General features: G+C 42.0%; 1 protein-coding gene across 2 annotated transcripts in view; it reads left to right on the forward strand.

Moving 5' to 3' along the window:
- The window catches only part of rnf220a (ring finger protein 220a), a 191,416-nt gene that overhangs the window by 121,886 nt on the left and 41,596 nt on the right, over positions 1 to 27,934 (forward strand). For both annotated transcript variants that reach the window (XM_028020617.1, XM_028020618.1), the window contains exon 4: positions 23,711 to 23,840. In XM_028020617.1, the coding sequence (XP_027876418.1) occupies positions 23,711 to 23,840 (130 nt within the window). The remainder of the gene's footprint in view (positions 1 to 23,710; positions 23,841 to 27,934) is intronic.

Genomic DNA, 27,934 nt, shown 5'->3' on the forward strand with positions numbered 1-27,934 from the left:
CTCTCTTTCTGTTTAGACACATGTCTACACACTCTTGGGGTGCCAATATATTCAGCTCAAGAGACAACATGATTGGTGACACAGAATTGAGAATTTATGAAAATGAGATATCTGTCCATAATTTTTTATTAAAAGAGAATCACTTTTTTATTTTTACAGATAAATTGGAGGTTTTAAAAGAAGGCTCTTTTATCAGTGTACAATAGTTTGAATGATCCATGTACTGTGATTTTACATTTGTGTAATTCTACGTTGGTCTTCTCATGAAAACCACGTGTTTTTTATTTTACTTTTAAAATAAAAAAACACTTCATAAATATGAACTTACGCTTTGAGGAATTCCTGTTTTATGTCAAATTTGTCAGCCTGGATTTTACTAGTCAAGGTATTTGGTATTTTGAATTAGAGAGGATCTGGACTCTGAAATAGCTCTTTAGCCTGGCAGCAATGTTAGCTTTTAGAGGCAGGTGCTAACCTTAAGAGGAACTAGCAGGTTTCTTAAGGTGCTTACAAATCAATCGCATCTCATCTGTCACAATTTATTTGTCCGTTTTTCATTATGTGTCAGGGAAATGATTGAAAAGTGGCAGCGGTTTCTTTGGTGCAAATTCAGTAGAAAAGGTAGAGAGTGTATAATTATAAGGAGATATTACTGACTTGCAAAAGTGTCGGAGCCTTTAGAGACTAGGAAATATTTTTATTTCTCGTCTCCACACTATTTCTGGTATTCTCATAATGTAACATCCATAAGCGCTGATCTGTAGCCTGAAGCCCGTTGAACCAGCCCCATTCCCGGAGCGTGCTACGTTTGTCGGAAGCATAAAGTCTGGTTTGATAATTGGTTAAATATAAAATAAAATATCATCTCATCTTTAAAGCTTCCTAAAGAGTCAGACGCCAATTTTTAGACGTCAAATTTCTTTGAAGTTATTTTTGATATATTCAGTATTTTTATAACTACAGAGGGTAACATAGTCACTTGATTGTGCTACAAAATGGCATTATGTGCCTGGAAAATACATAATACCTCCTTGAAATAACCGAGTATTTGTTGTTTTTACAAGTCCAGAACTATGTTAGTCCCTGTAGTTACAGCTATTTAGAGGAATAGCAGAGTCAAAACAATACTAGTCATGAAAATGTATCATAAAGCCATTTGTCCTGGAAAAGCCCATCTATGATTCATTTTACTGAACAGGACTCAAAATGTTACCCCTCTTTTTCCCTGGACGTCCACATACGTCCAGGGAAAAATTGTTATAACAAAAACAGACTACTTTGAGAATATAAAATCCACATGATAAAATGTGTGAATACAAAACTTTTTTTTTGACATGTTCTGAGTGCTTACACTGGCTTAAGTTCGGATCTGACAGCGTCCAATGGCAAATCCGTCTTTGAAAATCAACACTATCCACAAGCAATATTATTATTTTTTTAAGTTATTTCTTTTCTCATGATTTCTGAAAACTAATGCAGTGGATATTTGGAAGGCAAACATTAACATGAAATGGTTCTATTAGTCGACTCTTTCACCATAAAGGGTCAATTATACTACTTTCCTTTCCAACTTTGAATGAAGAGTCTGCATCTACAAAGCTATATTGTGTATGTTTTTTTTTTGTTGTTGTTTAAACTTTCACAACTTAAACACACGTACTCTAAATGGTTTCCTTAATTTTGAAAACATTTGTGTACCATGGAGATCCATCATGCAGAGACGGGAGTCAGAACACGTGAAGAAGATGCTTTAAAACGTGTGTGCACTTTCGATTTATGTGTTGCATAATGGTACTTTATGCCAAGAATGTTCACCCAGCGGACAGCAGAAGCACTTGATCCTGAAGGATCCAGCTCTCATCTCATTCTGCAAACAAGCATGCTGCTGGAGAAGCAAATAGGCCGTGTTTATCCTGCATCATCGCACCGGGCCTGCCCCCTCCTTTCACAGAATGACAAGTTCTGCTAATACTTCCCCTAAACAGGCGGCATATCTGATTAACACAAATAACCGAAATTAGTTCACAAACCCTCGGATTTCAGTTTTGAGTTCAAATTTCTGTTCTTCACAATTACATTTTTAATGAATACAACTATATTGTCCCTGAAGAACCCTCAGAGAACACACAACGTTCACAAAGGGAATGGAAAAGCAGCTTTGCTGATGCATCCTTGATGTTTTTCTTCAGTGTCACAGGGAGTGAAACGTGTTTGGATATTTGATTGCGCCATGTGAAGAGCTACATTGTGTGTCCACAGCTTCATTTTTACATCCAGACCTTTCTATTGGGTGCTGTTATTTGCATACCATTAGATGAATGCCCACTGTAGAAAACACGTTGCTTAACAGAACAATGTTGTGGCAGCACAAGTGTACGTGCGAAATAAGATTTAGTCCAATTTATGTACTTTGTATAAATCTAAGTATTTATCTGTTTCTATCTGAGCAATAACTTCACGAAACAAAGCCCAAAGAGGTGCAGATCTGTCACATCCTGTGTTCACGGTAAGCCTTCATGATAGAAGTTTTGATTTGTCTGCTGCCATCGCTTGGTGACATCCATTCCTTTTGATGCGAGATAAAAGAAATGACATAGGTAGTTAGTTGTCTGTGCGTTCAGAGCCGTGAGCCGGTCTTGTAGCAGAGCGGGTGATTTTATTTATTTATTTATTTTACTTTTGATGATATAACTCAAGAAGAAGAGAGAAGCAAAGCTGTAGCCCGACTGGCGAAACACAAAAGATAGGGACAGATACGAGAAACGTAGAGCCAGACAATATGTTTCCTGCATCACGATGTTTATTGCCACAGCTAATTCGCAACAATTGCCCCGTAACAGTTGGTTTAGACAAAAATTTAAGATCAACAGTAAATGCAATAGAATGATAAAAAAGAGATGTGAAACAATGTATTTAAAACTACTGAATCAAAGCGACTCTGAAGATATTATCGTGTTTGAGTTTCACATGCTGTTTTTTAATTGAAGTTTACTTTGTAAGAAACTGTTTATTTACACGATGTAAGAAGGTCGGTGTGTTACGTTATGCCTATGACTCATGAAAAGTGTAATGGTTTATAAGAATATGGAGGAAATGCATTTCGTTGAGGTTAAATAAACGCTAGGCTAAGAACATCTACACTAATTTGAGCCAGAGTAGCGTATCTAGCTAACGCGGCTTATCAGAGGTTGGATTTTGTTCTTTCGGCCGGCCTCGTCCCACCGTTACTGTGTTAAACCCAGATAATTTTGTCCGCTCAAGCAACATGTGAGCGGACATGTTAGCTTTTACAGTAGCTAATTTACGACATGCCTTCTTATCTCTCACTGGAAGGGGGGTGGGGGGAGGCGTAATTTCCAGGACTGCACATGTTCAACACAGCATGGTGAGTTAAAGTCAAATCTAAAGGGGTATTTATTAACCAATCGATATTGATATGTAACTAATAGTGCCATTCGCAGCACAATAGTCAGCGACCGTGTTCATGTTGTAACCTGAGGGAATTCTTCTGTGTTTTATTAGCTAGCATTGCTCCAAAAAAAAAAAAAGAAGAAGCTAATTACTTTTCTCATAACTTACAGTACTTTTTCTTTTCTTACTGTCTCTGCATCCATGTCTTAAGATCTTCGAGCTCTCTGTTCGGATCCTCCATCAGCCCACGTGTCCTCTAATCTTGTTTGTCAGAACTAAATGAGCTGCCCCAGTGAGGTGTGTTAGCTGCTAATGAATTTATTGCTTTATAAGATGGGGGGGGATGAAAGGGGGACACGAGCAGTAACAATTTACTGCTCTCATAAAATGCTGGAAAAAAAGAATGATGTTATTAACCTTTACTAGTTGATGTGTACTAGGTGGTCCCGACTGATGTGGTGTATGTGGGTCAGCAGGAGAGGGCGTGGGGGAGGAGGGGGTGGTGCTATGCTTTTGGGGTGGTTTGTATATTTGCGGAACATGTTTGTGTGGCCACCGTCTGCGTGAGATTAGCTATGTCTAAGTAAGTGTTTCCCCAGCGTAGGGGAGGGAATGGCAGCCGCAATCAATTAATCGTTAATCATTAGCGTGTGATTTCAGTTGCGTCCAGACTGACCGGAGACAATAAATACATATAGTCAATAAAACGGCAGAGCACCATGGGATAGGAGCGGGCTGACACATGAGCCAAGGTGCCAACATCATCAGCCCAACCATAAACCTGGAGCCGGTTATGGCTTTACACTCTTGTTCTTATCTAGACTCACTCAATTAAATGGAGAGAATATTAGGTGACCGAAAGCTGGACATCCTTTGGGGGAAGACAAGATAAGAGGAAAAAGGGAAACACAGACATCAAACAGTGGTGACTTTCTCTTTCAGGGCGTCGGGATGCACGCCAGACCTGCAACTCTGCCTTTTTTTTTTTCCTCAGTGCCTTCAAACAGTAAACCATTTCCTCCACGGTCGCACACTCGAACGCTCTCCGTCGGCTAATAGATACTGGACTAATGCCTGGGCTCCACAATAAAGAGTAAAGATGGATAGATAGGGAGGGAAGCAGGAGGAAGAGAGAGGAAAGAAAGAATGAAGTGAGTTATGAAGCAAGACCCAGGGGGTTAATTTCTCACCGGCAGTTTTCGTACCCCGGCGCACACACGTGTCGAGGCTGACGCCGGGCCACGGCCAGCCGGTAGCACGCTAGTTAAAAGTGAATAAGTTTATGGCCGGCGTAGGCCCCTCATACATCAAGGAGCAGTTTGTTTAGCCAGCAGGGTGACAGGGTACAGTAACATGGGCAGGACCGCAGAGTGGCTACAGCTGTGATAAATGGGGGATTACAGGAAGGATGGTGTCGCTGCCTCTGTATGGAGGTGTGTGTGTGTGTATACGAGAGAGAGAGAAGAGGGAAACATCAAAGCATGTTTTTTAGCCCTGAGATTAATGGCAATTCCAGCATTTGATCTGAGTGATTTTTTTTTCCCCCTCTATTTGAAGAATGCCTTTTTGAAGCTGTAAATATTGCAGACACCCCTCGCGACATGGCTCCCGCCGTGCAGAGTGTGAAAGGATTTCTCTCTCCAGTATTGACAAAACAGCTTACGACTCCGAGTGTAAAGTTTTAATTGCCAAATGTTTCTTCGACGTCTGCTTCCATTCCAGCAGACTGCTTATAAAAGATAATCATTTTTGGATGTTTAGGATTTGACGTCGAGCACAGCTTTGCGAAAAGCACTCACAGATAAGTAGGTGTACTTTGTTTGTGTTTCACCTTTCGTAGATAAAATCACAACGTGCTTTACGAAAATACAGATGTTGGCTTACTATGAAGCAAACAGGTGATGGCATCATTAATCATAAAGACATTAGACCAATCAAAAATGTTGTAGATTGGTCTAATCCACAACGTCATGAGTTTGAATATCTCACGACGTACATCTACATTCAAGGCAATCGTGGAAGAAAAACCAAGGGTGAAGAACACTAGAACAAAGTTTCCCAAAATACACAGCCGGAGTAACAATGGAGTTAATTAGTTAAAAAAAAAGATCTAACACTTTTGCAACCACTCACAACGTTTTCCACTGGAGGCACATTCACCAAATCATGCATTTATCTGTCAATACGCAGATTATGGAGGTTACCTGTCTTGCCCAGAGTCACGCTGACCTGTGGCAGGTAGGAAACAAGAATCGAATCCACAAGTTTTCACATCGCAAGACAGTTGCTCTCCCTGCTGAGCCACGGTGACGAACTAAATCCAAGCTGAGACTCTGTGGCAACGCTACAAAACCGTGCTCTCTGTCAAATCTGATTGAGCTTGATGTATTTAGTAAATACAAATGGTCAAAAATAAAAGTCTATTAGATTTCCAACCTTGGTAGAGAAGGCTGTAAATGTAGTGAAAATCTGGAGCAAACTTTCAAAACAACCACTGAGTTCCCACCATTTGATTTCTAATAACTGGAACAATGATCAATGTGTTTGACGTTTATTGTTGATTTTGATGATGGCGTTTGACAAAATGCAATGTTCATCGCTTGTTTCATAATTGCCTACTGTATTATGTTTTTATGGTGTAAAGCACACCATGAACTGCCTTGCTCCTGAAATGTCCCACACAGACAAACTTAATTTGAATTCACTTGACGGGTGGGTTATGCTAAGTATCTTTTTGCCATTTTCAACCAATCCTATTACGTTACGAGTTTTTAAAAAGCCTCGACTCTCTGGTTTTCCATCCGTCCTTCACATCACCTTTGCTTCTCCGTGGTCCGCCCTCACGCCAGCCTCCGCCTCGCACCGATCCAGCTGTGGCTCCAGCTGTACCACGGCGCGGAGAGACAATGAGCCAGTGTAGGAGTGAGTTGCATGCGCTTCTATGAGGATGCAAACAATAGACTCATTATTGCTTGACCGTGGAAAAAAAATAGGACAACAAAAACTGCTCTGGTTTGTTTGCTAAAGCCGCCGGACTCCCTCCGTCGCCGGTTTGTCGAGCGAGGCAGCCAGAGGGGCAGAGTGAGAAGAAGGCCGTCCAGATCTGGAGGCAGTCAGGGTGATAAATAAATAAATAGACAGACAGGGAGACAAAAAATAAAAAGCAGGTAGACGGGCAGGGCATGAGCGAGGCCCCGCCACCCATCCTGCCTCCATTTCTCCACCTATAACTCATTTTTCTCTCTCTATGAGGGGGTGGGCAGGAAAGAAAAGAAAACAATAAGATATAACAATTGGCAAACGGCTGAGGCAGGCGGAGCATTACAAATGAAATGTAATGTTGTTACAGTTTGGAAACAATGAATTATGAGGATAAGCGGGGATCTGTAAAATCGCTGTAGTGATTTACTGAGGTTTCATTTTTCAACTGTATTGAATTATGGAGGGATGGCCTCAGTCAACTGCAAAATACAAAACGAGGGGGAGAGGACGATTCACCGTTACACTCTGTGTGGGTGTGTTTGTGGATGTGTTTGTTTCCTCAGTTGCATGCAAGCATGTGCAGCATTGGCCGGTGGGGTGTTTTATTTACGCTGCAGCATTTACATGCATTAAGTGCATGAGACTTTCCGTTGAAATGCATATGTTGGCGTGTGTGTGTGTGTGTGTGTGTGTGTGTGTGTTTGTCTCCCTCTAGACCTGTTGAGGCCTTTCTCTTCCTCAGCCCCGCCGCACATGTGATAAATGTCCCTTATCGCCTCTGTCATTGTAATAGTCCCACAACAGGCCCCGGAGAGAGAGGGATAGTGCAAAGCGGGAAAGGGATGAAAAGACAGATAGGTTGAGGAGAGAAGGAGGGAAACAGGTTAAGCGGTTGTTGAAATCGTAACGGTTACAAAAAAAGAAGAAAAAGTGGAGGAAGAGGACAGAGATGGAAGGACGGTGGCGGCGGAGTGGGGGATAGCTAGAGTTATCAGCTGGTCTTGTAAGGGAAGAATACGCATCAAGCTGCCAATCATCTGGCCTGAAAATTGCTCTGAGATTTGAGTCCCAAGACGGTGAGAGTGTGTGCGTGTGTGTGTCCAGGCAAAGCCCATGTCGCCTCCATGCTATTACTGCCCCCATCCCCTCTGCCGCGACCGTCTCGCCCTCTCCCCGGTCACCATTCGTAAGCCTCAAACTCAAAAAAACACTCCTCTCATCCCGTCACTAAAACCGACACTCAGCTCATCTGAGCCACCGCCGCTGTCGTCTGCGGCGACGGCTATCAGACGAGGGAAGGAGACGCTGAAAGAACGCGCACGGGTGGTACGATGGGAAAAGAAAAAAAGTGTAGAAAGAAGAAAATAGAATGGAGGTTAATGTGTGAGCAGGAGCCATTTCAGTGGCTTTAATTTTCTATTGATTTTGGCAGCAGACTTGTCGCCTCAACTGTGTGTGTGTGTGTATACGAGTGTGGGCGACAGACAGAGACCCTCCAAGCTGTCTCCATCCAGAATCTAAAGATGTCTCAGCGTAAACAAAAGCAGAGACAACCTAATTACTGTCTGGTGAAAAGCGCGTCGCACCGAAGCCTTTTGTTTCTCTCGTTTTATTTTCATTTAGGAATCGTGACTTTTTTTTAACAGCCTTATATAATTGCCTGTAAAGCCTCTTTTTTTGTGTGATCTTAGATAACCTGTCAACAGTTGAGAAAAGAAACGTTCAAAACCAGGCGCAAAACACCCATCATCGACAGATGTGAAACAGGTGTGATGATTAAGAAATTAGGACCAGGTGTGAGGGGGGAGAATGAAAGTTTAATGGTTACATGTTCTGTTTGGTAAAAGCAGAACGTGTAACCAAAACGCACCACGGGCAAAGACGAACCTCAAAGAAAAACAAATATTAAAAATCATTAACTGAGGATAAAGAAATGTGAAAACACATTTTAATAAGAAATAGTGTATCTCAATAGGATTTGTTTTCTTTTCCTGTTCATTGTTCACAAGTAATACTCCATAAAATAATATTTATTTGTAGAACAATGTGGCATTCTAAGATCTGAGTGAAACGGCAAAGAGCCAGCGAGAGCAAAGTCTAATGAAACACCTCCCTCTATTGGACAATGATGAGATGTTGCCATGCAGCTCTGGGAGCAAGTAAATGGGAGACGAAATGAAGGAAATCAGAGGAAATGAGAGAAAAGGTGAGAAGAGGACGGAAATGCAAAAGAAGCAAGAAGAATAAAAAAAGAGAAGGAAAAGGCAAGACAGCATGGAAGAAGAGGTGACAAGAGTGCTGTAAATCAAGAGTGAGAACGCGTTGAGAAAGATCACAAAGATGTCCGATTTCACCCAAACCTGAAGTTACCTTGCCTCAGGTAAAATCAATGAAATACCTGATTCCTATAGATAGATGTAACAGCTCTTAAAACATTTTCTAAAAATGTTCCCATTCCTGTTTTTTTATATTGCTTTTGTCTGGTTTTTTTTTCTATTGTACTTTTGCTCGCTTGTATTAATAAAATAAAATAAATGTCTTTTTTTTTAATAAAAAGTATAAATTTAAGGAATTTAAATTTGGGAATGGTGTTTAAATATAGCTTTCACGAGAAATAAAGAAATCACGTGGTCTCTCGTCCAGGGGCTCAGAGCGGCCCGCTGCATCGACGCTGCCATGGCGACGTGGCACGCAGACGAGTTTCCTACCACAAAAAGTGACACATAAAGGCAACCCAAAACTTTAAACTCTTACATCGCACCGACGGCGACCGTTAAACCATTTTTAGCTTTTCACAGCCTGAACTCGGACCACACCAAACTGACCTTTGCTCTCGCCGAGCTCAACTTGGTGAGTCGTGCTGACGGAGATCGGCGAAATGCTGGAAGTTTGCTTTGTGGACGTTTGATTTCCATTCCGGTGACACTCCTGAGAGACGGGTAATATAGCAGACAGCTAGATAGATGGAAGGGAAGACTGCTCTCCTTGTATGAAGGATTATCCCCTATCCTCTGTTTGTGACAAGAGCTGATAAGGGCCTAAGAGGAGAGGCAGCAAGAGGCTGAGAGGGCTGGTGACACACACACAAACACACACAATCCACAGCGACAGAGATATCAATCCATCATTTAGAGCCTGGGATTCTGCTAGAGGAAATAGGTTCTCTTCAATTGCTGACAAGCCAACATGCACACACTGCCAACACACACACAGACACACTCACCTCCAATGTGTTTGCTGTACAAAAGGGCTCATGAGGCTTTCCAGTTAAATAGGCCTGTTTGAATGACTGTTCAATTTCATCTACTTATCAGATTTACATTTGCCATTGTTGTCACCGAGGTTGTGGGTAAGTGCGTTTAGAGCTTGTTGTAGCCTGAATCACATCAATGTTACCGATAGAAATCGATAATATTAAACGGAACAATCTTCGATGTTGCTTTCTTGAAGCCAAAAGTCGTAGAACTATTGGTTTTAAGAGGCTGAAACACCATTATACCAACAGTGGCAGCAGAGTCCAGTTGATAATAGGCAGGATAGAGGGATGCCTTTATGTTCTCTACGCCAACGTTTGGCCAAACCATGCCCCTTTTCAGGTCCTTAAAATGGCCTTTCTTCAGTATTCTGGTGTTTTATTTGACTTCTGAGTTGTTTTGTATGTCTAGATGCCTAAACGCCACCATAACAAAGCATTAAAGAGCAACAGAAAGGTGAACTGAAATAAACTGTCTGGGCCAGTGTACAGAGTGGCAACTTTATTAACTCAGATCTTAAGAAGAAACAGAATCAGTTCTCACTCTAGACCAGAAGACACAAGTCATAAATGTCAGTTGCACAGTGGAGAAGGATTAAAAAAAAAAAAGGTAAAGGAATCAACAATGTGGCTCGAGTTGTTTGGAGATCAAATGTTGCAGAGACGTCGGGATGAAACGGGGAGGAGCCGTTTCAGAGCCCCGCATTGCTCAGCTCCAGGTTAGGTGGCAGAGCCATTTGGCAAAGGCGGCGGTGCTAGACTTGATGGATGAGACAAACTGCAGGCTCTTTTCTCTTGTAACTTTAAAATCATTAAGCCTTTTACACGGCCATGCAGATTTTTATGGCCACCTCGGACAATCTGTCGGCGTTGGTGCCTTTTAGATCAGCAAGATGGGAGAGGACGGAGACGGGCGGTGCCGATAATGTCAGGACTTTCATCTAATGTGATAGGTGTCTCTCAGCAGCAGTTGGGTCGAATTTATAATGCCATTTCTATGACTAATCTATTTTGAGATTTCCTTCGACCCGTTTTAGTGCAGAAAACCAAAGGCACTCTGCTTTTATTGTGCAGCAGTACAATAAAACTCTGCAGCATGAGTAACATTTGTAGTATTGCCTTAAATATTACAATCAAAAAAATCTAATATTTAGGATGCTGAATCAGTGTTGTCACTGTGAAGTCACACAAATGTAATCATATCATTCATATGCAAGAATCAGATTTACATTTATTTAAATGCATATTTATCCCCTCTGATCCTGCTAACACGAGGCAGGTGCAAAATGCAGTTCAAGCATGCAGCAGGTAAAAGGGGGGGTTGGAATAAGAGGACAGCATGACATTGATGTAAGATTTTAATCTGCCGCTCCTCTTCGCCAGGCACGCTTGCTGTGCCAAATACGGCGAGGAATAACCAGGAGACACACGGCGAGGATATGAGCTGTATTAATAAAACCTCTTTAGCCAAGACAAACTTTTACCCGGGCGAAGCAGCGAGCAGCGCAAAACGCTAACAAAACATAATTGCGCCTCTTTTTAATAAAATGCTGCTTCCTTTTCTTCTCTTTCCTCCCTGAAGTCGAGCTGTGTTCCCCCGCACAAAAAGGCCAATAATGTTAATGATAAGCCTGCAATAACAACAGGGTGGGTGGTACTGTGTTGCGCTCTGAATATTATCAATAAGGAATCGCGTGTAAGTCTATCCATCTCCTCCATCTCCCCTGTCCTGCTTCCACAGACTGCCTCCTCTGCTGTTAGGATTCAATTAACACGGAGCAGGCAGCCACGGCACCCTCATTAAAGCTAATTAGTTAAAACATCAGCCAATCTAGCGTTAATTGGCTTTGGTAATTAATTCAGCTGCTCGACCATATGAAGGCATCAGGGAGCGGGGTAATGAGAGGCAGCAAAGGGGTGTGGGTGGGGAAAAGATGAGCAGGATTTAGAGAAAGAAAGATAGGAGATGAGTAAATGAGACAAATGATCACTAGGCAAAAATACAGTTGTATGTTTTGAGTTTGAAGTTTGAACACACAAACTATAAAGTGCATATAACAGAAGCAAATCAAGTGAAATGATTCTTGAAGTAATTTCTGAATTATCTTCGATTAAAATGCGACACTACACTTGTTCACAACTGATGCCATCGGTCACTACAAGATCAAGCATAAGATGACAGCAACGAGTTGGGCTGAGAACGCCGTAATGTTGATGGAGTCTAAGATAATATTAGTAGCCTACATTGATGGTCACCCTTATGCACTCGCTTAGCAGCTACTGCAAGTGAGTTCAGCAGCAATGAATGTCTCCTTTGGCTTTCAAACTTTCACTCGAGGTGCAGCTGAGTTGAGTCTTTATTTTAAAAAGTAAATGGTACTACAGATAAAATCTGCTTGCGTCCAGCAACAGGTAGCAAAAGAAGATTAAATAGAGGAAGTGCATTTCTATTTATGGTCCGTCAGACATTTTTTGGAAAATTTGCCCTTTCTGTGTTCATATGTACACAGATGGTCAAAACGACAGGATATGTCCCCCCAAAAACAGTGTGCGCCATCAAGCTTCTGTTGCTAGAAGGTGCTCATGAGAGAAAAAATTGTTGGTAGTCACAAGGTGTTAGCCCTCGTTCATGGTTTTGTGCATCAGTCTGACAGACAAATATGTTTCAGATACTGTTTTACTCTTTCTGTTTTGCGAGAGCCTTACAAAAATGGCAAAGTAACATTTAAATGAAACTGAACTGCGTTTCCAAGAATTTTAAATCTCCTACACATTTAAAAGCAAATACCTCCGCAGGGCAGATGGCTATGGTTTCGGTGTTGTGCCCTAGTGCTTGTTAAGGTTCTTAAGCCAAGATTTGGTCCATAACTGCAAGTTGTGGCTCTGCTCTGTGGGTCACTGATTGGCTAATGCTCCATTAATTTACCTTTGTCTGTCTCACCAATGTCTCTCTGACACACACACACACACATGACGCATGCAGGCACACACACTCTGACAAGGTGATGGATTGGATAAACAGCTGTCAGTAGTTGGAGATAACCTCACTTGCATCACCGATGTCTCAGAGACAGACATGTGTGCGCATCGGTGTCCCTGGAGTAAAAGTCGCTACACTCACCCTGAAACCTATACACATGCACACACACCAACGTACACAGGGATCATCAAATGACCATTTGTCATTGTAAATTCTGAAACGGGCCGTTGATGATTTATGATGTGGCAACGTGTTAATGTTCCTGGCTCTTTGTTTTTCCTTTCCAAAATGCTTCAGTATTCGCTTGAGGTTTTTAAAATGTTGTCTACATATATTGCCGGCCACATTTATTAAAATGATGGAGAATGTGTGTAAACAACCCTTATATTAATAGGTCTTTTATACCGGTGCTAAATGCTCTTAAGACATTAGAAATATCTAACTTTTACTATCAGTATATCTATCAAGAAAAAAACGTCAATTGGTTTTAATAAAAGATCCCCAGGTCATGATTTATTGATACCCTTGCTTTATGTTGTACAACCTCTTTTGATAATGAGATCAACTCTTAGTCTTCTTATACAGTTGAAGCTATGGATATTTTTACTCTGTTTTCCTTAACTTACTTCATAGCTTTTCTACAATTGTATGCAAGACAGACATTCTTGGCAAACAATTTCTGTTGATTGAGCTCTTTATTTTTCATTGTGCTGAGACATACTTTTCAGCTTAATAAAAAGTATTTCTAATAAAAATTACATTTAAATAATTTAAAACCTCTTATTTTGGAGAGTTCATGATGCACATTCATCCTCGCAAGTATTCACGCTTTGCTTCACACCAAACCCACCTGCAGTGTTTGTTGCCAAACGGCTCTGTGTTAGTATCATTTGACTAAAGAACATGCTTCCCTGTAAAGTCACACCAGAATCCATGAAAAACCCAACAATAGTTCACTTTTATGTCAAGGTTTTTCAAACAAAGGTTTTATTTCACCGGATTGCTAGGAGTAGCAACAATTGGGGTTGAGTTGTTTTTGATATTTGCCATGCCTATTTCTATATCATATATCTATATTTGAATATATTTTCTCAGATTTAAAAGTTGGACTTTTCTAAATTCTCCAGTTAGAGATTCTTCTACTTCAACTGAAGACTAACTCATTAATTTTAAGATTAATTACAAATTTTTTTTTGGCATGCCAGTTAATTTAGCTGAAAATAAGCCCGTTTGCTCCTTGCAAATGTCTTGTCAGTAACAGAATAATTAATATTTTCAACATAAAAACTGCCCTGCTCATGTAAAATAATTACATCCTCTATTTAGGACTTGAGTCCCCGCTCTCGCTCGTGCACGGAAATGTTGTGACTCGAGCCGTCAGCAAGCACGACCGGTTTAGCACCCAAACGCACGCACCACCAACACACCTTATCCCCTTCAATCCCTCCATCCAGCCATCTCTTCATCCCTCCTCTCCGCCGAAGCCGACATTTCATTTGCTTTGCTAAAAGTGACAACCCCAGGGAGCGAGGGAGGGATAGTGAAAGAGCCTGGTGATGAGTTTTGAGCAGGGCGTGGAGGAGTGCTATTTAAAAGCACCATGCATCATTGTCAGGGAGTGAGACTGCACACACTCACACACACAAGCTGACAGATACAGGAAATGCACACATGCACGTAGAAACGCAAAGCAGCATGGGTGGCAAACTGAAGTTGACCCCCGTTCCATTTCATCAAATGCCCTCTGAGTGAGCCAAACAGCCTCATCTGTTTTACACACACACATACACACACCCAATCCCATAGACAGAGATCAGTGTCTAGCCTGCTTAAATCACAGCTCACTTAAGCAAAAAACCATATCACTTCACACACACACACCTTGCTAGTCCCATTTGTGTTAATATGGCCTCTGGTTTTGGGCTTTAGGGCTCATATTTGCCATTATGGAGATGACGGCTTTACGGAGCCCCTATCACCTCACCTTGCATCGTTTGGGGAGAAGACAAGGAAGAGTCAAAATGAGGGCTGACACCTCGGTGGGATTTATTTGATTGCGGATGCGAGGCGGTGTCATTCTGGAGAAGGGGAGTACGGCAGAAGGAGGAGGAGGCGAAGGCCCCCGGACCCTCAGGCTAAGCGAAAAGGAGACAAGAAGAAGACGGTGGCGTGGGGTGACGTGGGGAGGATTGGTAAAAAAAAAAAGAGAGAGAGAAATAAATAAAGGACAGGAAAAGGAAGGAGGGAGGGGTGGGGGTGGCAGAAGTGCCCCCCACTTTTCCTTTCGTGAATCAAATCAAATTCCCCTTATCGCACATTATTTGAAGAGGTTATCTGGCGCGGTAATGCGGTTACGCGCCAGGCCGCGGCTGAGAGATTTCCTTGTTTACCAATGTTGGCGGGTGTTATAGCTAACCAGGATGGGGGGAGAGCGGGGAGTGGGAGTGGGAGGCAACGCTGGAGAAGGATGTGGAAGACATTTGGGGAAACTGGAAACTCGGGTTGCGGTCAAACACTTGATGCCTGCATGAAAACTCATGTAGAGGAACAAGAATGTATACAATGGATTTGTTAAAAAAAAAAAATTAATAAGTAAGTGGAGCGTTTTTCAAGGTTACAAAATCAGACTCTGCTTATAGGGGCTTTTTGCAAATCCATTCAGGGAATGGTTTTACAGCATGTGCATTTTGCAAGAGTACCCGTTGCGTTGCATTGTGTGTGGGGAATTAGAGTGGGACCAAGAAAAAAAAAACATGCAGTATATGTGTGTGCTAGGCCATAAATCTCTCTCTTCTGACTCTTATTGTTGTGTTTAAATCCGGTTAACATGCCCAGCAGTCATTAGCTGATTGTGAGTATAATTTACAGGTCTGATAAATTCTCTTCAGAACATATAAAGAAAAAATTTTAAATAAAACGATCCGGTTGGTGGAACATCAGCCATTTCATTCCTGTGTTGATGCAGTAAAAGTTCAAGCTAGCTTCTTTGCAGCAGAAACAGTGTGCTTCCAATACTCTTCTCATGTCTGTGGATTTCGGCATAGAGAGAATCTCCAAACTCACTTACAGGACCTTGAAATGGTATTGAATCCCCTTAAACATAAACTTACATGTAATCCATGTGAAAATTAATTAAATCGACAAACACAAAATAATACCTAAATGTGAAATAGAGGTAAATTCTGTTTTCAAAACCTTTTATGAATGACAATGTAAAAGAATCTTGTCAGTATTTAGATTCAGACCTCTTTACTCGAATACCCTTTAACATAAGAAAGAGTTCAAGTGATGCCTTATTAAGTCATCTAATTAATAAGCTTTGAACAACATTGAGGGCTGCACAGTGGCACGGTTGGTAGCACTGTTGCCTTGTAGCAAGAAGGTTCTGGGTTCGATTCCCAGGCTTTCTGCTTTCTGCTGGCCAACTCCATTCTGCACGGAGTTTGCATGTTCTCCCTGTGCATTCGTGAGTTCTCTCTGGGTACTCCGGCTTCCTCCCACAGTCCAAAAAGATGACTGTCAGGTAAATTGGTCTCTCTAAATTCTCCCTAGGTGTGTGCACGGTTGTGTCCTGTCTGTCTCTGTGTTGCTCTGCGACAGACTGGCGACCTGTCCAGGGTGTACCCCGCCTATCGCCCGAAACGTTGGCTGCACCCCTCCTGACCCCACTAGGGACAAGTTTGGACAGAAAATGGATGGATGAACAACATTGAGAACTAAGGGTGTCCTGATACTACTTTTTCACTTCTGATACGATACCGATATTATTGAAGCTTTGAGCAGTGGTCGATACCGTTTTCAACCTGATATGATATCAGCACAATTCATACGTACTTTTCTGACTTATTTTGTAATGTATGAGAACAACTGACCCATTTATTATCAACCAATGAGTTTGTGAAACAAGCTCTGCTGGATAGAAATCATGGGGTGGACTAAATGCTGGAATGGATTGCTTCTATCGGCATGCCTACATTGGAGATTTTACATGCATCCTGATATCACCCGATAATTGGTTTTTGGCTGATATCAGACTGACTTCTGCTATCAGTGTTGAATCGAGACACCCCTATTGAGCACTGTTCAGTCCATAATCAATAAAAATGGAAAGAATGTTGCACAGTTTTGAACTCACCAAAACATGTACCGTAAGCTGCCAATCAGAATCATTAATCAGAGCTAAAAACAAAGTAACTCTGCAAGAAAATGTTTCAAAGGATTGAAGAATAAAATGGTGCATGTGCCTTTTGATGGTTACTAGGTGTATGAAGTGTTTGCTGACAAAGTAATCCATCCATTTGAATCAGCAAGTTCCCAAATGCCGGCTTATTGGTGCTGGTCTATCAAGCAAAATTCTGATAAATACCTTAAAGCTGTTACTTTATAAAATGTGACTAGAGTTTTCCCAGGCACTGTACATCCACTGAAAGGCAGCAGTGCTGGGGAAGATAAAAGTGAAGAGATGACACGTAATACGGGTCATTAATGGGATTTGGACCCTCAGAGTAGCGGGGACATGCTTTGCCTCTTAGCCCATTGAGCCGTGAGGACACCCCAAAATGGTGTTTTATCTCAGGCCCCATTGAGAGCAAGTATTGAGCTGACAATCCTAGTCCTCCATGGAGGTGGCCTTTTACCTCAGCCTATTGTAGTCTGTGACTAGCCGCCTGCGCTATCTAGAATCTATTGATTCCCACTTCATCTGGACCTGAGCAACGGAGGGAGAGGAGAGAGATGGAGAGGAAGCAGTAAAATACTCCTTAAATAGTTAAAAGGGATTTTTTTTGTGGGGAGGGGGAGGGTGGGTTGCAGGGGGGATGTTTCTGACAAAACCACTAAAAGCAGAAAGAGGTTTTCAAAAGAATTATACAGGTGTCCACAGAGCACAAAGAAAGACCAGGGATGGCTATTGTGCAAAATCCACACTTATGAAATTACAGAGCAAGGAATGCCAAATAAGTATGGGATGGTAGGGAAACAGAAAGAAGTGAGAGAAATTAGAGCATTTGATAGCGTGGATTAAAGGGAAGGGATAAAAATACAAGGACAGGACGCAGTAAAAAGAAGACCACACGTCTTTGGTCTCCACTCTTCCGTATGATCCGACTTCCTCCTCCTTACCATCTGCTGTGTGTAATGGCCCATGGTTGTGTTTGTTTGTGGGATTTATCCTGTTATTTCAGGGTTTTAAAAGCCTGGCCAAGGACAGGTTTCATTTAAACACCTCCCGAGCTTCACTTGGAACTTGAAAAGCATGTAAGACACGAAGATGTTCTGTTTTTGGCACACAACCAAGTCGATACAGAAGAGCTTTTCAAACTGTGGTACAGGTACAACAGGCGGTACTACTGGTGTTACCTGGGCGGGAGTTTAGTAAAAATGTTGATGTCTGAAAGGGAAATGTGAACAAATAAACTGTGATGATGAGCTAAGCTAATGTGTTAGCTACACAAAAATGTTGTGCAATTGTTATTTTTGCAAACTACGCCATAAAGCAGATCAATATGTCTGCATTCAAATATTAACAATAGTTTCATCTTATAAACCTCTGGCAGATCAGTGTGAATGTGCCAAATAGGAGCCAATCAGATTGTGTTGTGCATTCTGTCTCAATTGGTTTAGTAAGGTAGCATGTAGCAACCTGTTTAGTTGCTATCTTTGAGACAGTACAAAGAACAAAGATTGTGCTTTGCAAGATGTCTTTAAGCAATAATTTATTCCGTAAGGCAAGTTAAAGATCTGGTGAGCTCCCTTTATTGGGATGAAATATAAAATAGGTCTTTGTAAAATCAAAAATGGTACTAAATATTTATTTACTTTTGCATCTGGATGTTAATTAAATCTTCTACGGATTCACTGCACTTAAGGGTCACTCAAGCAGCTCCAACTTTTAACACTAACCGTGATTCTTGGGTTCAGCCAGACAAATTATTATTTCGTTACTACAGTTGGTAGTACACAAATTCGACGGAGGACGAACGGATGACGGATGGATGACCTGAACAAAACCAGTGAATGTCGCTTGGCGTCGATGGAAAGAAAGAAACGTTGCACCAGGGAGAAGTAGCGAGAGGAAGACGTTTTAAAAGATGGGTGGAAAAGGAAATTGAAGATGCAGAGAAAGGGAAAGGATTGAGACAGAAAGAAAGACGGACATTGAGAGAAAGAGAGATGAGATGATCCATCTTGGCCCATTAGGCCTGTATTCCATCATTCTTGTCATGAAGGGAAACATCTTTGTCCAGTCCTCCATCCATGCGTCCATCCAGCATTCATTTACTCTCCAGCTGCTGTTTCACTGAGGAATCTCCCAACTAAAAAGTCCTGTCAGCCCTATTTCCTTGACTTTGTCTTGCCTCTGCTCCCCCCTCCACCCTCCACCTTCTTTGACTGCTGCTTCTTCCCTGCGCTTCCCAAGATTAAACGCTCCCTTGTTGGACCACAGATTGGAGCTGTGAGGTCTAAAGCAGGACATGTGGGAAGAAGTTGTGTGTATGTGTGAGGCTCGTGGCCCAACATTAATCATGTTTAAGGGGCTGACAAGCTTGGTGTGGGACATCGCATCACATCAACACTGCTCCCTTTCCTGTTGTTCCTCTCCCTCGTTCACCGGATTTATCTCTCCGCTGGCCTCTCCCCATCGCTCACTTCCCTCTGGGAAAGGATGAGAAAGAAAAACAGAGAAGAAATGTGTAGACGATGTGAAATGGGTGAGGAAAGTGACTGGAAATGTATTGTAAAATGTGCATTTTCCATTCACTTCAACGCCTCCAAGTTCTGGGGGGTTAACAACTCATGCAAGGTACAAAATAAAAAGTGTCTCAAAGTGTTCTAACTTGCTTTCTACCACCTATGTTTTAATCAGGGGAAATTTGCATCTCTTCTTCTATGAAGAAGTTTTGTTTACTTTTCCATGAAAGAACCAGGTCATCTTTAAGTTATGGTTCTTTGGTTTTAATAGGGGAACTTAAACATGTTTCCTTGGCACCTATAAAAATTCAAATCAGTTCACAGTTGCACGTTTTCCAATCCTTCCCTTTTCATCCCTCTCTGCTTGTTTGCTGTTATATCTCTGCGTTTACATTTCAGCATCGATCTCTGGAAAGAAAAACTCATTTACATAGAACGTATTATAATTCAAAGGAAAATGGCTTCATGTTGAAATGCAAAAAAAAAAGCACCATAACTGCTGAATACGTATTTGATTTCTTTGTTTTAGCATTACAAAAGCCTGAAATTGCACAAATGGAGGGTTTTGTACTTTGAGCGCGCGTTTGTGCAAGTATTTGTCAGGAAAATTTTGGATTGGGTTAGATGGAGCCCTCATTGGATGCAGACTCAGGATTGCAGTGGATTCTCCAGCCTGACTCAAATTATCTTGTCAATAAAGGTTGGTGGGGGTGGGAAGCAGAGTGAAAGAGTATTCATACCTTTTGATCTTTTCCACACCTATATTATAACTCCAAACAAGTATTTTACTGCCATTTAATGTAACACGTCACGACAAAGTACCATATACTGTCATTTTGAAGTAGAAACAAAAAGTCAGACATGATTTCTAATACTTGCACAAGTAAAAATCAAAAGTATGCAGAATTATTTTAAATCCAGCCCCTTCTACTCCTATACCCCGTAAATAAAATCTGGTGCAACCAGCCTAATTGGTAAGTAGAGTCCTCCTGTGTAATTTAATCTCAGTACGAATACAGTTTGCCTTATTGAGATTTATTTTTGGATAACATGAGTGAACAAACGGCATCATAAAGACCAAGAAACACAGCAAGCAAGTCAAAGCTAGAGTTCAGGAGATGTTAAAAGCAGAGTTAGAGTACAAAACATAATCTCCAACTTCAAACAAACAGCGCTGACCTTTTCCGGCCAACGTAGAAAGCAATCTGCGGTGAGGAAAATCAACACAGCTAATCGTCACCACAGAGAAAGGTGGTGGAGTTCAGCACTAGTGAAACAAGTCGGGCAGGGTGGGCGGGGCTAATGACCGGGCCCTTTATACCCAAATAATAAAGCTCATGATAATTTAACTTTACAACATAGACATGCCCGCAACAGCGGAGCTTACAAGTTTCACCTCCACAGAGAGAGACTCTGTCATTCTGAAATCCATCTGACATGAAGTACAACAAACCAAGAGAACAGAAACATCAGGCTGCTGGTCACTAATGATGAAACAACACAAATTCAAATCAGTTCTGAACTGCGGATAGCGATCGGATCATGTTAACACTTTATCAATTTCAACTCAGAGCCTGAAGCCTGGTTAACGTGTTGAACCGAGCACGCAGGAGCGCGCGTGAAGCAGGTACGCAGAGGCACGTGCGGCGTGTCGCAGCACCTCGTGCACCTCTGGATCTTTGTAACTCGGCGCGGATCGCGCGTGCCGCCATTCACACAAACTGGACGATCTCTCCAATGTAAACCTTAACTATAAACGCCATACAGCAGTATCAAAAACGCGCTCAACCCGAACTGTTGAAACCGACTATAACTTCTGTCCCTGACATCACCGCTGTACCACCGACAGAGAAAAAAGGGGATGTAAGCTCGGCGGCTGGAATGATGCAATTTACTACCAGTCTACAGTTAATAATGTGAATAATGTCAGAGTTGCTACCTGTAACTAGTCCAGCTCCTTCGCTGGGCTGGCAGTTTTGGCGGGTCTGAATCGCTGCCAACAAAAAAGTCCGGTTCATCTCCAAGACAAGGAATGCGTCCAGTTTTTGGCTTTTCCTTGCTCTCTTTTTTCCATCCTTTTTACCTTGCCGCTCCATGTTAACTTAGTCTGTAGAAATGCTCTAGCTAGTTTGCCATCTGTTGCCAAGTGACTGATGGCGTTGGTGGACGGTTGGTGACGAGCTTTACCCAGAATACACTTGGAGACAATATGGACGATCCACTTGTAATTTTGTGTCATAAGGTTAAATGTAAGAGTGAAAATAAAGCCAGTCATGTAGTACAACATTTTATTCAATATTTTACACCCATTATGTCACTAAAATTAGTCGGTCTTGTAAAGTTTTTAGCAACCATGAGTCAACAATGACTGGGGCAGAATACTATATAATTTACAGGGACACCAGGCTACATAATCCTATATACACCATACTCAACAGGAGAGGGCCCGCTTTCTCCAGCTCTCATCAGGCGGCTTGGATCCATAAAGTCTTACTCTACCTCCCATCTTGCCTCCCTCTAGGCCCGGGCCGCCCCACCCTAGGCTCCCCTGAAGCTCCGCCCCTGGTGTTCAGCATCACGTTGTGGGGAGGCTTTTGAAAATGGAGCATTGCTTTCTTTTGCTTTACAGTTATGCGCTACTTTGTGTTACGTGTGTCAAAAAGTTGCGGTAAAATAAGTTTGTAGTTGCGACATGACAAAAAGTGGAGAGACCTCACTGCACTTAAGGGACAATGAAGTAAAATTGTTACAAAGGAAAATGTTACGAAGAGGAAAGAAAAAGCAGGCATAAAGAGTAAAAGTTGTTTTATTTTTCCCTTGTCCGACAAGATTTCTATTGCTTCTGGCTTGTTTAAGTAAAAGAGAAAAAGCTTTGTATAGCCCCACATTCTAACAAAGAAGCAATAACTGAGTGGGTACATTGTCTGTTCAATCCTCATGCAGAGTATATGATAGAGATACATGATACGCACATGTACAATTGTGATGGTCTCGGTGCGCAAGTCAAAGTGGGAGTCCTCCTGACCCGACTCTCTGTGATGCCATGGTGACAAATAGTCTAAACAGGATGTCCTGGCTGAGACGGGGGACCCTTTTGTTCGCGGGCTAAAAAAAAAGCCGCATTTGATTGGCTGAGCTCTGGAAATCAGGAAGCATCCTCCGAAACGAACCACCGATACAGTTTCAATAACAGCTGCTATTTTTAGCCAGCCCAGACAGACGGGGCGGTGAACTCTAAGGGCCGCCGTACGCCTACGAAACACAAAGGGCGCTGGACGACCGATGAAACGCATGCTGACACACAAAACAGGTGGGCCCCACCCTGCTGCCCTGCTGATCAAGGACAATGAAGTGAGGTGGTGTTGGCAGACTCTATACAGCATTAGCTCATCCACGGCAGACACTTCTTTAAGTCCCCCTTCCTCCCCACGCACCTCCCTCTCACTTTGACCTCAGAGCAACATTACACAATAAAGTCTGTGCAGCACTCTGGTCCGCTTTCTGTGTGAGTAATCTAATGTATGTTCACTTAATGTCTGGGACTTTATAGAGTAAGGGTGGGGGGGGAGTGCTTTCACCAGCAAAGGTTATTCTGAAGGTGCTGGATTGTTTCTCCAGTCACTTGATTTTTTTTAAATTTATAGTGCTGTGCACAAGTGCTGATGATCCTCAAACTTTTTCTTACTTTCTCATGATACATACCACGATGTAGCAACGAATCTGTATGTCTTTGTGGAAGTATCCTCAAGGTCAGCTGGGTTGGGTAGAAAGCACGGTCCATAAGATTCTTATTGTATCGAGTTCTGGACTTTGACTGGACCAGTCTCTGAGCCATTCCATTGTAGCTCTGCTTGTATGTTTAGGGTTATTGTCTTGATCCCATCAACTCAAGATTAGCTTCCCTATAGTTGTGCTCTACCTGACTAATGGCAAACTCTAACTGGGGCTTCCACTTATTTATTTATTTTAAAACTTATTATTCCAGCTCCTTTCCTTACTTCAAACTCCTCCACAACTTCTTCCCTGTCCTATCTTTAAGTGTTCCTTGACTTCCATGTTGTCTGTTTGTTCACTCATGATCTAGGTTTTCACAGAACAGCTGGATTTATATGTAGATTAATTCACACACAGGTGCTTTCTGTGCTGTTGACTTCAAACGTCAACAACACAGATATTTTTTGTGGGGAATCTGAGTAAAAGGGGGGCTGAGAGTACAAGTGAGTTTTTATTGTACCTGTGGAAGATTTTGGGGTCGATACATGGAAAAACGTGGAAAAACTTCAAACGGTTTGAAAAATTTTGCAAGTCACCATCAACTTTGGGTTGCACTTTACTCAAAGTTAGATTCTGTTGTTGCGCTGATGCCGTCTGTCCCTCTTCTCTGTTGTCTCCAGGTAAAAAGAAGATGTCTCTATATGACAGCCAGGCTCCCGTTTGTCCAATTTGCCAAGTGCTGCTGAGGCCCGGAGAGCTACAGGAGCACATGGAAACCGAAATAGAGAGACTAGCCACAATCTGCCTCAGGTATGACTGTGTGAGCTCGTAACTATGCAGAAAGCTTCATTTTGCCCAAGCCAAACCATGACATCATGTAATGCTAAACTACAGCCAGGTTTTAAAACAGGTTGAGAGACACACTGTACAAAACGCAAAGGTAAACCAGAAAAGAGCATTGAAGACAATGGTTGGCATTGGCGTCATTTAACCCGTAAGGCTTGGGCTTCGGCTTAGTTCAGCTCGGTTCGCCGAGCAATATTTCTCCGGTACTCGCATTTGGGTGCCATAAATCTGCATAAAAAGGGAGAAGCATGCCGTCAATATAAAGCTAAGTGTTTCCTACTGGGATTAGGATTCACACCTGTGACCTCGGGTTCCCCACCGCCTCTTTCTCCTCCTCGTGGCAGTTGCACGAGCCGTTTTATGACAGATAAATCAACTCCAAGCCCTTTTAACGATGGGACACAGCCATTAGGGTCCATATTTCACCTCAAACACATGCCAAGCTATGTATGCGTGTTTGTATGTCTGCGCATGTTGCTGCCCCCCCACTTGTCAGCGTGTGTGTTTGTGTGACCTGCTGTGCACTTTGGCGGCCCAGCTTTATGATAGTCCCCATTAACCCGGGGAAAGAGGGCAACTGACTGCGTCACCCCGCATGGAAATCACTCTGTATTTCTCCAACCTTTACACTTGTGGGCTTCTGCTGTCCCTCTGAATCTACGAGTTCCACCGCATCCCTTTATTTCTCTTTGTCCACAATCACCCTCATCATCTTATATCTTAATATATGTATATAAATCTATCTTCTCATCTCTAACAGTCCCTGTCATTTTTTAATATATATTTTTTTGCCTTCTCTTTTTCATACAGGCACAACACAAGCATCTCTAAGAACTGTTGCTGTCTTCATGTGATGTATAAAAACATGCATTAGAATCAGATATTTAGTCATGGTTGTAGTGAAGCTTTTTTTTATTTTTGCATTGGCTTACTATTCAACGCAGCAGTTGGTACATGTTCTGTTCTCGCAATGTGTTGTGCACAGGAAAAAATACTAATCACACACTGCAGCCTTTTCCATTTTCACTCCATTTACTATCTAAATATTCACCTGCTGCTTTGCTAATTAACTACTAGTGCAAATCTGGCAGCAACTCAAAGTTTTATAAAATTGCTATCAAGCATGTTAGTGTTTGACCTTTTTGAGACTAGAGTTAGGAAAGTAGAAGCATGCTTTGTTCTTGGCCTGTCCTTTCTCTTTAGCTAGCTGTTAGCTTTAGCTTTCAGGACTGGCAACTCTAATTTTGAAGTTACCAAGTGAGTAGAGTACTTCAGATATGAAAGTAATTGTCTATATCACTTAAAAAATTCTGAACCATCCATCAATAAAGTTTAAATTTTTTTGAAAGTTTTTATAGGTAGCTATTCCTCTCCTTTAGCAGAAAGGCTAACAGCTAGCCAGCCAGGGTCCTTTGTTTTAGGCAGATTTCAGTAAATAAAAAAATTTCAAACTAAAATGTTTATGGTTGTGGGATAGAATGCTATATTAATAGATACTCCTACATTTTAACAACACAATGGCTTTACGTTTGTTGCTCCTCTATCAGCTGAACAGATTATCAATTGGAAGCGATGCTAGTTAAAACTTAAAGAAACTTACCTAAAGAAAATAATAGCTTGTAAAACCTAGGCACTTTGTACAAAAGAAATGTTAGGATTCATTAAGTTTGAAGAAGTTTTTATTGTCAGTGACACACTTCTTTTACGGAGAAGTTGGAGGTTAAAGTAGCTGAAGGCATCAGAATTTGCACGGTCATTTTCAGAGGGACAACCAAGACTTTCCATGTGTCACTCCAAAACCTTCCATCTCTTCTTTAGTTCCCTTTATTGCATTTCTGAAGCTAATGTTTATAGAGTGCAAAACAATAAGAAGGGTAATAAAAAGTTTCAAAGTCTTTTAACTTTAGTTTTACCGCATTGAAAAATTTTTCAGTGCCTTCATCAGAGTCTATGCTTGGCTTGTTGTTATTTGATAATCCAATTATCAAAAAATGTATGAAAACGTAAGGATGAGAAAAAAAGATGCGTCAAGATGAAGTGAAACTGGGAGAAAAGACATTCTCTTGTTAAACTTCAGGATGCAGGTGTATTCCAATTAATAATGAAGGTTAGTTTGTCCTTCCCTCTGGATACCAAACTGGTGAAACTCTCTCTCTCTCTCTCACACACACACACAGTTATTTAAGGAAATCGCATCATCCCTGGGTGAGATGGGATGGTGGCTAGCGTCACGCCTGGCTGATTTACCTACTCACCATTAACCCAAAGACACACTGCAAAAAAAAAAAGGGATGATGGGGAAGGAGGTGTTAAATGATATAGATACAGTGGACCAATTTTAGACATGTGCTGAAGAAAATAATAATAATAATAATAAAACAAAAAATCCATAGTTTTTCACATAGAAAGTAACAAACAAGGGGGGTTTGTATGTGTGTTACATCACAGAACCGACCTTATGCTAAATCACCTTCTGCCTCTTCCTCTCTCTGGCTATCTGCATGGTGGCAGCCATCATTGAAAGTGACAGTGGGAATTTGGCCCAATTTGTAGTAAATCTACCTTTAATGACACGCAGGCGGTTGCCGAATAAAAAAAAACAAACCCACGAATATGGAAACGAAGGGACGCGTGCGCGCGCGTTGCTTCTTGCTTGGCTCTTAATGCCTGTTCTCCAGCGTGTCGCTATTTGTTTTCTGCTTCTTCCGCTCACAGTCCTGTTCTGTCTGCATGTAAATGGTTGTGGGTTTGATTACAACTGCCTTCCTGCCCGCCTGCCTGTACTCCCTTGCGGCTGTGTCACTTGTTCATGGGCCGCAGCATCTGCGAGGACATGGAAATCGCACACAGATGTAGAGCTTGGCAAATGGAAATCTATCATGCCCCGTACATGTCAGGTGGCTCAGGGGTGGTGGTGGAGGGTGGCAAAGTCATTTACATACCCCATCATACTCCACCCTCCTCCTCCTCCTCCTTTTCCCACCTCTGCTGCCCCTTCCTCCCCCTCATCCTTCTCCATAATCAATTTACGTCCACACGGCCAAAACCCTTACCTCTCTGGCAGATGACACCAAAAAAAAAAAAGGCAAAAAGGAATCAACGTCTTGAATTTATTGTGCCATCAACCTTCTTGTTTTCACCAAGAACAGCCCAATCGCTTAAATGGATTGTAGGATGGCTGTCGGTCACATGCAGCGTCATTCCCTTGACCCTTTTTTTTTAATATACATTTTGTCCCGTTACAACCACAAACACAAGTGAATTTTTGTTTGCGCATAGAGAGCCACAGCTCCAGATGGAGTATCTGTCAATAGGGTAACTAGTCATTGCGCACCATCCAAATCTGGCCTTTATACAAGTGTGGCAGGAACAAAGCTGCTTTCCAAAGGAAGCCACAAGAACCCAAGTATGGGACATGCATGAGCAGCTCTGGACAGATGAGAACGAAAGTGAACTTTCTGGCCAACAGAAGAAAAAACACCCGATGCACGCCACCCTGGGCGCACCGTCCCCTTGCTACACATGGTAATTTGAGGCACAGGGAAGATGGTTTGAGTCAGTAAGTCAGTATTGTCTTAATTATTATAAAAAAATAAAATAAAATAAAAAATGCACAAAACAGATAGAGGTTTTTGGTTGTGAGACACCATATTCAGATTTCACCAGGCTTAGCTTGTCCATATCAAGGGAACCATGTCATCCATATCAGGGTGACTGTGGGTAGGTTGGTCGTTTTGTGATCGGAAGGTCGTAGGTTTGATTCCAGCTTCCTCCTGCAACATGTCGATGTGCCCCTGGGCAAGGTACTTAACCTCAAATTGTCTAATGATCTGTGTATACATTTGTGTGGGTGAATGTGACTCTAGTGTAAAGCCCTTTGAGTGGTCAAAATGATCAGAAAAGCGCTATATGTTCAGTCCATTTACCATCAAACACAGCAGAGGATCCTTCACACTTGCTTTTATTTCCTATTCATAATCTTGTAGTTTGTGTTCAGACAGTCTCTCTCAAGTGGTGGGACAGGACAAAGACCTGTAAGAAGTAGGAGGAAGAGAGGG

Source organism: Xiphophorus couchianus, chromosome 6 (genome assembly GCF_001444195.1).
Source record: "Xiphophorus couchianus chromosome 6, X_couchianus-1.0, whole genome shotgun sequence".
NCBI lineage: Eukaryota > Metazoa > Chordata > Actinopteri > Cyprinodontiformes > Poeciliidae > Xiphophorus > Xiphophorus couchianus.